At 49.7% G+C, this 10,399-nt stretch overlaps 1 protein-coding gene across 2 annotated transcripts; it reads right to left on the bottom strand.

Annotated features, from left to right (window-relative positions):
• Window positions 1-1,960: 1,960 nt before the first annotated feature.
• On the bottom strand, window positions 1,961-7,579 carry SYCE1 (synaptonemal complex central element protein 1). 2 transcript variants are annotated; one of them, XM_004580158.4, is made up of 13 exons: window positions 7,466-7,579; window positions 6,991-7,053; window positions 5,796-5,855; window positions 5,442-5,516; window positions 4,879-4,926; window positions 4,644-4,698; window positions 4,067-4,156; window positions 3,818-3,881; window positions 3,133-3,199; window positions 2,942-3,065; window positions 2,765-2,875; window positions 2,276-2,363; window positions 1,961-2,071 (listed from the first exon to the last, which is right to left on the bottom strand). In XM_004580158.4, exons 1-13 carry the CDS (start codon window positions 7,533-7,535, stop codon window positions 2,006-2,008), a joined length of 981 nt encoding a protein of 326 aa, XP_004580215.2. In that variant the 5' UTR covers window positions 7,536-7,579; the 3' UTR covers window positions 1,961-2,005. The 2 variants fall into 2 exon arrangements, with proteins under 2 accessions (XP_004580215.2, XP_058527398.1); XM_058671415.1 differs by having other exon boundaries at window positions 1,964-2,071; window positions 2,279-2,363.
• Between the last annotated feature and the right edge of the window lie 2,820 nt (window positions 7,580-10,399).

Raw genomic sequence — 10,399 nt, forward strand, 5'->3', positions numbered from 1 at the left:
AACCAGGACAGGGGCAGGGGTGGCTAGACAGAAAGGCAACGAACAGCATGTGTGCGGGCTGGATCGTGGAGCTGTTGGGTTGAACTAGGCTTCAAAGCCCATTGACATGTATGAGAGCTAATGGGATGTGGGACAGACTAGACTAGCCTGCTGGTGTCTCAGGTGGTGACCTAACCCACCATTCCACAATGTTGGCCACATCATATGCTTTTTTTTTTAGATTTATTTATTTTTATTACAAAGTCAGATATACAGAGAGGAGAGACAGAGAAGAAGATCTTCCGTCTGATGATTCACTCCCCAAGTGACCACAACGGCTGGTGCTCCGCCGATCAGAAGCCAGGAGCCAGGAGCTTCTTCCCAGTCTCCAACATGGGTGCAGGGTTTCAAGGATTTACTGCTTTCCCAGGCCACAAGTAGAGACTGGGATGGAAAGTGGAGCAGCTGGGACATGAATTGGTGCCCATATGGAATCCCAACACTTGTAAGGCAAGGACTTTAGCCTGTAGGCTATTGCGCTGGGCCTGAACTGTAGCTTTTAAATGTGACACTTTTGTCTCCCTTCAATACATTGTGTAGTTTCTAGATATGATTTATTTTGGCAGGGTATTATCAATTATATAAAAATGTTATTTACTTGTGAAGCAGAAAGACAAAGCTTCAATAAACTTGTTCATTTCCTCAAATGCCTGGAATGTCTGAGAATCTTGAATTTCCTTACAATGGAAAGAGCCCAGAGCCTACATGCAACTTGGTGTTTACTGGGGGCTGATGTTGCAGTACACAGCTGGAAGAGGTTTTGCTGATGGGAGCTGAACCGGGATTTTTATTGGAGTGGGGAGGTATGGCTACTCCCAGGCTCTGTCTCATCCCCTTGCCATGTGGCACTTTGGTGCTATCTGCACACAGCGCACTAAGCTGGCGGTGTCACTCACTATTGCCTCTCCAGGAAGGTCATTCATCGGTTATCCTGGGCCCAAGGTAGGGGAGTCCCTAATGGGCAGTAGGTGGTCATTTGCAGTTACAGTCTGGCCATTCCTTGCTCCTTGTTGGCTTGTGGCTGGGGATGAATCTATGCTAGGTTTGTGTCCTTTCTTAGCTGCTGGTGCCAAGCTAGGACAAAGCTGACCCATCAACTCACCTCACCCGTCCCCTCCCAGATGTGCATTAGGAGAAACCTGGAACCGGGAAAAGAAGCTGTGGGAATGAATGTTCCAAGTGGCATTCTACAGTGCCACCTCATTTGCAACCTGGGTATAATTTACCTCACAGGCCTAGTTGCTTGCTGCCTGGCCAGGAGAATTTCTCCACCATGCCATGTTCTTCCATTCTCGCATGGAAAGCGTTAGTGTAGAGTTAGGTGGACGTCTCCCGTCTTACCCGTTCCTTGAGCCTATAAAGAGAAATCTCTGCACTGAATTCAGTGTTCTGACACAGGAGTATCACAGGTTTTAATTGGGTTAATGCATTTGAATTTATTTCAAACTTGCCTCAGAAGCACAGAATTTCAGTACCACTTCACTGATTTGCTGCAGAGAGGATTTCAGACATCTAGGCTATGTTCTTGCTAACACTCAGTTTGGTTATATGTTGTGTTCCTCAGAGTCCAATCTACACTTGTCAGCTGTGGAACTGTGGAACTGACTGGCGCTGGGTCCCAGCTTCCTAGTCCTCATTTATTTCTGAGAATCTGAGCAATGCAGGCCCACAGAAAAGTACCCATGTAACTGGCACAAGGTGGTACCAATGTAAGAGGGTCTCAGGCCTGTATCTGTGCCAGAGGAGTAGTCCAGAGATCAGAGCATTTAATAGGAACCACAGTGGGACCCTGGCCCAGACTAAGAGGCAGAGTCAGGCTAAAGCTTCATCTGTGTCAGAGACCCGGTGTGTGTGGGTGAGGGGCTTGAACTTGACATCCCCTCTCCCCCCATGACTCAGCTGAGGCAATCTGTAGCAAACTATGTCCTTTATTTTCTGCCATTCAGGTGAGGTGTGTCCTTCTGGTCTACGAGGGCCCCAGGCTCTGCTCCATGCCATTCTCCTCATGAGCTTCCACAGGTTTCTGAATGGCCTGCAGGGTATCAGGATCAGGATTGGAGCGTCTCCACATTGTTCCCCCAGGGCACCCCTCACTGCCAGGCCTCCACATCTGTGTCCTCCACAAGACCACTGCTCCTCTGACACATCCGCCATTCTCGGGATCCTCCCCATCCCCTCTTTCCCATCCCCCCTCTGCAAGCCTCCTTGCCTCCCTGTCACTCATTCTGGTGCTCACCACCTCTTCCAGAGCAACCCCCTGCTCTTGCAGGCTCTGGGTTTGCGCAGGGACTTGCACTCCATGTTTTTCCAATTCCTCCTTCAGTCTGGACAGGAACAGGTGGAACGAGGGAGGAGGAGAGATGGGAGGATGAGAGATGGGAGGATGAGAGATGGGAGGAGGAGAGGTGGGAGGATGAGAGATGGGAGGAGGAGAGGTGGGAGGATGAGAGGTGGGAGGAGGAGAGGTGAGAGGAGGAGAGATGGGAGGATGAGAGATGGGAGGAGCAGAGGTGGGAGAATGAGAGATGGGAGGAGGAGAGATGGGAGGAGCAGAGGTGGGAGAATGAGAGATGGGAGGAGGAGAGATGGGAGGATGAGAGGTGGGAGGAGGAGAGATGGGAGGATGAGAGACGGGAGGAGGAGAGGTGGGAGGATGAGAAGACCCAGAAGATGAGTGCCCTTCTCATTCTCCTGCAAAGGTTAGTGCATGGTGCCACATGTTTACCTCTGTCGCCTCTGCTGCAGCTGCTGGCACTTCTGCTGCATTTGCTGGTGATGCTGAGCACTGCCCTCCAGTAGCTCCTCAGCCTTCCTGTTCTCCTCCTGGAACAGCTGCCTGTAGGCCAGGGAGCAGGGTCAGCACAGCCATCGCCCCTTCCCGGCCCGCACCCCCACAGCTTACACTGCTGCTACGGCCTCCTGGCTACGAAGAAAGAGACCCTCAGCGATGGTGGAGGGTCCCTCAGCACCACACAGCAAGCACAGCCGGTGTTTCACGTCCTGTAGTTTCACCTCCACCAGCTTCTCTGCAGCAGGAAGATGTGGATGAGCACGGGAGGGCTGCTGAGGGCCACCCTCCTCCATGGGTCTCACCTTCTTTGAGAAGTTGCTCCTTGCTGCTGTCCAGGGCACAGATCTCTCTTGCCAGTCGTTCTGGCCTCTGAGGGTCAGAAAGCAGGCCTGTCTACACCCACCCCCCATCTATGCACTTCAGAGAAGGCTACCCTAATTCAGACACTTCCTTACTCAGCCTCCAACTCTGCTCCACCATGCACACTGCTGTAGTCCAGCCTTAGGGTCTGTGCACTGGCTATTCCCTCCCCCAGGATGTCCTCCACGCCAGCTACCACACACAATTCTGTGGTAGAGGGACTCATACAACTGGTGATGTTCAGTGACTGTTCAAGCATTGACACTGACCCTGGGATCAGAGCCCTGAGACCACTGCCATGGGAACTGCTCTCTGACCAGCCAAGCACAGCACTGCAGTATGTCTTTCTCATGCAAGCCTTCCTGTTTTTCATTCCCTGATTTCTTCTTGGTTCCCATTAACTGTCTGTACCCATGAAGGCCCTATGTGTCCATGAACCCCATCCTTGTCAAACTGCATTAAACAGAACCAGGACTGCAGCAGGATGGATGGGCAAGATTGGCGATGAGGTCACTAGTGAGTTCAGGGTAATACTGACATTAAGGTCCTCAGGGCTTGCTCAGGAAGAAGGCCTGGTGCTTCTACAGGACACACAGAAGGTGGGATGGATGGCTTTGAGTGACTCACATGGGATTCCCACAGGCCCTTGTGCTGGTCCATCAGATCTTCCAACTGTTCCTCAAAATTCAACCTGGGGGTCAAACACAGGCACAGGAGGCCATGGACACAGACTCCCAAAACCTGGCCAAGGCCAGGTGAACTCAGGCAGACTTCGGGGCTTGGCACTCCAAGGTTCCACTCAGTCAATTTGTAATCCTGATACTATCTTCATCTATAGTCCATCAGTCTGACCCTGGCTGTAGGCATTAGATTTACCTCAGCTGCCTCTGTTTGTTCTTCTCTTCCTCAATCTGGGAGTTCAGGACAAAAATTCGCTCCTTGTACTCTTGCAACATGGTGTGTTTCCTGGGAAGGGAAAAGGCAGCCTCAGAATTCCTTTGACGGGCTCCCTGCTCTGAGGGCTTTGTCCCTGTCTGCTGAGGTCCTGCTCTGGAAAACAGTGATGGTTGGAGTGTAACAGGAGCACTTGCTCCCTCAAAGTGTTGTGAGGTTCAAGGAGAACAAACGGCATGGCCAAATAAATGCTCATGCACATGCACACGAACACCATAATTTCCCCCAAACACTTCAACTTCAGTGTGCCACGGTCTGTGACATAGGACATATAACATGGACAGGGGGCGGCCTGATTAGGAGTGAGCAAACAGCCAAGGAGTCACTGTAAAGTTATGGAATGAGGACAAGCCAAGAATCGTGGTTGGTAACGATGGATGGCCCTTCCACTGCCCTCAGCCGTCACAGCCGAGGGGAAGCACCCTGTGATCTCCCACTGTGCACAGGGTCTGAGACTTCTCCCCTTTGTTCTCTCTCTCCACCAAAACGAAGCTCTTACCTCTGTGCCTCACTTCGCTTTTCCTGGCAGTGCAGCCGGAGGATTCTTAGGGTCTCTGTAGAGAAAGCAACAGTCTGTGAGCTTGTCAGAGAGAACAGGACCAGAGCAGGCCAGGTCCATGGACAGTGAGTGACATGAGAGGCTGAGGCAGGTATCAAATGCCTTCAGCTGCTACAGACAGAGTCACTTCCAGGTGTCAAATGTAAAAGCCTAGAGACTGAAAATCTGTAAATACCTTGCTTTTTGCTCAAGATCTCCTTCACACGTACTTTCTCTCCATGCACTAGAAGACATAGCAAAATTTCAGGCATCTGGAATGACTCATCAAACTCTCAAGAACTGGCTGGTCAATGTCACACTGAAGGTTAAGTAACTGCCCTGGCTCCAGCCCAAACATAAGCCCCTCCCCTCTGTGCCCACTTTCCCTGTAAACATCGAAGAATTCTGACATTTATTAAGGGTGGTTGTGAGGACTCTATGGAATAAAATGAAAAGTAGAGAAGAAAATAAATAGCCCACATGAAATGGGATGAGGGCTATGAACAAATGCATCAAACAGGAAGGGGCATGTGTGACAAGACTGAAGATCTTGAGTGACAATGTGAGGCAAAAGGATCTGTACTCCTGTGGAATTATGGAGAATCCCGACAAGGCCCTCTGTGCATGGTGTGGGATGGGAGGGCACTGTGTTAGCAGAGGGGAAAGGGAAGGGGGGGCAGGGCTGAGTGACTGGAGTATCCAGGCCAGGGAAGCTGGAGGCACTGCAGCCGCCTCTGGGCAACAAGCCAGTTCACATACGTGAGTCCAGTTCCTTCTGCAGGGCCTCCCAGACACACCGGGCCTCTCCCAGCTCCTCACTGGCTTTCTTTTTTGCTTCAACAAAGAACAGAAGGGCAGACACTTTGTAAGTACAGTCTCTAGACACACCACTCTCTTGCAAACAGTACCACTTCGCATTTGTTTTCGAGCAAAGATAGAGAAGCCTAAATTTTGCAGAGGAGGTAACGCTTCCTTATGTGACTATGGGAGTTCCACGTGGAAAGATCTGGTACTTTATTTAATGCTCTGCTGTTGTAATTGTCTGCAATTTTTAAACAAGGATTCTTACACATCGTGTAGCTCCTTGCTGCAGGTAAATGTCTCCAAGCCTACCTTGTTGAACCTCATTAATGCGGTTAATCAGGATCTCAACTCTGGGCTCTAGGCTTCCCACTACAGGGAGGAAACAAAGATGCAGTCAGTGACAGAGCGGAAGGTAACGGTCCCAGCCAACCTCTGCTTCCTCCATTACAGAGAGCTACCAAATACACACGTTGGACACTTGCTCTGTGGACCGTTCAGAGGGTCACATGCTGCTTGGGAGACAAGAAACTGACACCTAGAGAGCCTGACCTAGGTCAAGAGAAATTAAATAAGACAAGGGGCTTAACAGTGAAGGTGTTGGCAGTGCTTCTCGGATACAGGAAGGAATCTCCAGTGCCCTGGGCTGTGTGGGAGGGGTCAATACAGAGTCCATTCTGAAGTGGAACAAGGCTGGGAAGAGCCCGGGGAGCCACACAGCAAGCAGTGCAGAATGAGGTGCAAAGGAAGAAGGGGTGAATGAAAACCTCTGGATTGAAGGTACTGCAACAGGGTACAGAAAAAATATTGCCTTCACCCCATCTAATTCTTTCATTCTGAGTTGTAGAGCCCTATTTTCAGTTCAAGGAATTAAATTTTAAACGAAATGAGGTGCATTATTTGACACTGTTTGAGATGCCCACACCTCACATCAGAGGGGCTAGGTTCTATCCCAGTTTCTCTCCCATTTACAGCTTCCCACGCACATACACCATGGGAGGCAACAAGTTCTCAGGTACACATCCCCAGCTGCTGACTTCAGCCAGGCATTTGGGGAGTGAACCAGAAAACAGGAAATCCTTCTCTATCTGTCTTTTATAATAAAATAAGAGAGGGCCAGTGTTGTGGCACAGTGGCTAAACCGCTGCCCATGATGCCAGTATCCCTTACGGGTGCTGGTTCAAGTCTCTGCTGCTCCACTTAGGATCCCACTCCTGCTAATGAGCCCGGGAAAGTAGCCAAAGAGCCCAGCCCTTGGGCCTGCACCCACGTGGGAGATCAGGAGGACGCTCCTGCTTCTGTCTGGCCCAGCCATTTAGGGAGGGAGCCAGAGATCCAAGATTCACCGATCCTCCCTGTCTCTCTGTAGCTGTACCTTAAAAAAAAAAAAAAAAAAAAAAAAAAAAAAAAAAGAATCCTTTTTAAAGTTTCACAATGCGCTAAATGGCAGGGCCTGGAACGAAGCCCGCGTCGCCTGGCCCCAAACCTCACAGAAGCCACACCGCACCTTTCTGCAGCTTCTTCGCCATTTCCATCAAGTCTTCGACCTTCTGGGAGGCTTTGTCCTGCCCTGTGGGGACACGGCACAGGACGGCTCGTGGGATCCCACAGCCCTGGACCAGACCCGGCGCACCCCTTCCCGGCACCAGACTGGCAGCAGGCGCCTCGGAGGGAAATCCCCGAAGACCTCGGAGCTCTTCTCCGGCGAGGCGGCTGCTAACCGCGAAGTCAGTCAGGGTTAGTGCTAGCGTTAGGTCAGTCAGGGCTGCGTAGGTCAATCAGGGCTCCAAAGGTCAGTTGCGGTCAGGGTTAGATTTAGGGTTAGGTCAGTCAAGGTTAAGGTTAGGTCAGTCAGGGTTAGATTTAGGGTTAGGTCAGTCAGGGCTCCGTCCGGCCGAGCCCTTCCCCTCCGGACGCCGCTGGGCCACCGCCCCAGGCAGCCCTGGAGCTCCGCGCTCCGCTCGCCGCAGCCCCGGCACTACCTGCGGCCGACTCGGCCCGGGCCGCCACCCCCGCCGCCTCCACACTCGAGGGCCCCGGCCGCCCCGCCATGCCGCTCAGTCTGCCGCCTGCGCCTTCGGCGCCTCGACCGCTGATTGGACCAAACGCCCGCCGGGCGCCTGCGCACTTGCTCCCACGAAGGCCGCTAGAGCAACGGTCCCGCCTGGCAGCCACTGTGCATGCTTGAAACCGGGCTGTGCGCAGCCTTCCAGGTTTGCCATTGGCCAGTTGAGGTGTCAGTGACGTGTGCCCGCGGAAAGGCCTCCCTGAGGGGCTCTGCTGTGGGGGGCGCAGCTGGGTTCCTGGCTCTGGCGATGCTCTGGACTTCACATGTCCAGGCTTGGCCCGCGGCTTGTGCCGATGTTTAAATGCTGGATTCCACACGGATGTTACTGAGGGTGGCGATTGGCAGGTGGGCCTCGTGGGAGGTGCTCCCAAGGTGTGGTGAGGCGGGTGATCTTCCTCACGCTTCCATAGCCGGCCCTGTCCTCGAAAGGCTCAGGCGAATGGGGCTGCACCCTCCCAGCCTGGGAACCTTAAAATCCGCAGCCTAAAATAAACCTTCCTGGCTAAGTCCTCACCTTGAACGTGCCGGGATCCCACACGGGTTCTAATCCCGGCAGCTTCACTTCCTATCCAACTCCCTGCTTGTGGCCTGGGAAAGCAGTCGAGGACGGCCCAAAACCTTGGGACCCTGCACCCGTGTGGGAGACCTGGAAGAGGTTCCTGACTCCTGGCTTCAAATCAGCTCAGCTCTGGCCATTGCACCCACGTAGGGAGTAACCCAACGGATGGAAGATATTTCTCTGTCCTTCCTTCTCTCTGTAAATCTGCCTTTCCAATAAAAATAAATAACTCCTTAAAAAAAGGGAAAGAAATAAAAACCTGGCCATCAGTGGCAGAGAAACTTTATTTGCAAAGTGAACAGGTGAACAGGAAAAGGAAGTGGAAAGCACCTCCTGGAAGGAATCTGGGAGATGGGGTGTCTCTTGAAGGGACAGAGGGAGACACCACAGGCTTTTGGAAGGGTCATGGGTTTTTAAGTGTTCCCTAACTGTGGGGAAGGCATTTCCCATTGGTGGTCTCTCAACCAATTTGGAAATGGCTGTGCCATTCCCAGGCCACCCACTTGAAGGTGTGGCCAAGATTTTGGCAGCCTTGGGCAGTCTCGATTGATTTTTTTTAAAAAATTACTTCTTTTTATTATTATCATTTTATGATACAGTTCCTTAGATTGTGGGATTTCCCTTATCACCTCCCCAATTCCCTACCCCCTCACTGAGTTCCCCTGTATCATTACTATAGTATAGTTCTTCATACACAATCATAGTTGATCATTGTGGGCATGGACAGTGACGGAGTCCAGCACCCTATTGTCAAGATATAGTAAAAAGTTTGTTTGGGAGTCCATCTTTGGAAGTAGAGATGCATACTACATTGTATCTTCACATCTAGATATGCTAGTCTCCATTATACAGTTACTATATATCCCCTTAAATGAAAAGCCACAATACAAAATCAACAACAGGAAGAAAAATAGAAATTTACAGTGCCATGAAGTTAAATAACATGCTACTAGATATGCTAGTCTCCATTACACAGTTACTATTAATCTCCTTAAATAAAAAGCCACAAAACATAATCAACAACAGGAAGAAAAAAAATAAATTAACAACACCATGAAGTTAAATAACATGCTACTGAATGACTAATGTGTTGCTAAAGAAATGAAAAAGAAAATCAAGAACCTTCTTGAAGAAAATGATGCTTCTATATGATCTATGAGTCATTGAAGAATTTAATCAGAAGAAAGTGTTTTGAAGAGATGAAACTAATGAAAAAATCAAAATCCATGAGATGTAGTTTCCACTGATCTTTGTTGGTGAGATATGTCTCCTGTAGGCAACAAATAGATGGGTTTTATTTTAATCCAGTCTATTAATCTATGACATTTAATTGATGAATTTAAGCTGTTTACATTCAGGGTTAATATGAATGGGTGGTAATTTGTTTCTGTCATTTTAGCAATGAATTGCTCATTGATTTAGTCTTCCGTTGTTATTTTACTGGGATGTTCTTCACTTTTGCCTTTGGTTTTGGTGGGCACTATTCCTTTTCTCTGTCAAGAGAACATCTTTGAGTATCATTTGTAGGGCAGGTTTGGAAGAAGCATATTCTTTTTTCTCATGCTGTCATTTTTCATTTTAATAAAATAGACAATTTTATATTACATAGAGAGCAAGTCAATTCACACATTGTTGATAAAACTTTAGAAATATATTCTATAAAAAGTTTAGTATTTGGGAATTAACCCATCATAACATGATTTCTACAGGTACAGTGTTCCCATTTTCACCCTCATTCTTTTTGAGAAATCTTAAAAATACAGAAAGGTACAAAAAATAAGACAAGTTATCCATATACCACACTCCACAATTAGCCAGGATTTTCGCTTCTTGCAGATCTTTAACAGAAATGCTTGTTTAAAAAGTCAAAGTCGGGCCCGGCGTCGTGGCCTAGCGGCTCAAGTCCTTGCCTTGAATGTGCCGGGATCCCACATGGACGCCGGTTCTAATCCCGGCAGCTCCACTTCCCATCCAGCTCCCTGCTTGTGGCCTGGGAAAGCAGTCGAGGACGGCCCAAAGCTTTGGGACCCTGCACCCACATGGAAGACCCGGAAGAGGTTCCTGGTTCCCGGCATCAGATTGGCGTGCACCAGCCCGTTGCGGCTCAGTTGGGGAGTGAATCATCGGATAGAAGATCTTCCTCTCTGTCTCTCCTCCTTTCTGTATATCTGACTTTGTAATAAAAATAAATCTTTAAAAAAAAAGTCAAAGTCCCCTTTAACCACCCACCTCCCATACTCATTCCCTTCCCCCTTTCCACTCTTCATAGGTGACTACTGTGAGGTCTGT

Source organism: Ochotona princeps, chromosome 13, assembly GCF_030435755.1.
Source record: "Ochotona princeps isolate mOchPri1 chromosome 13, mOchPri1.hap1, whole genome shotgun sequence".
NCBI classification, from domain to species: Eukaryota; Metazoa; Chordata; class Mammalia; order Lagomorpha; family Ochotonidae; genus Ochotona; species Ochotona princeps.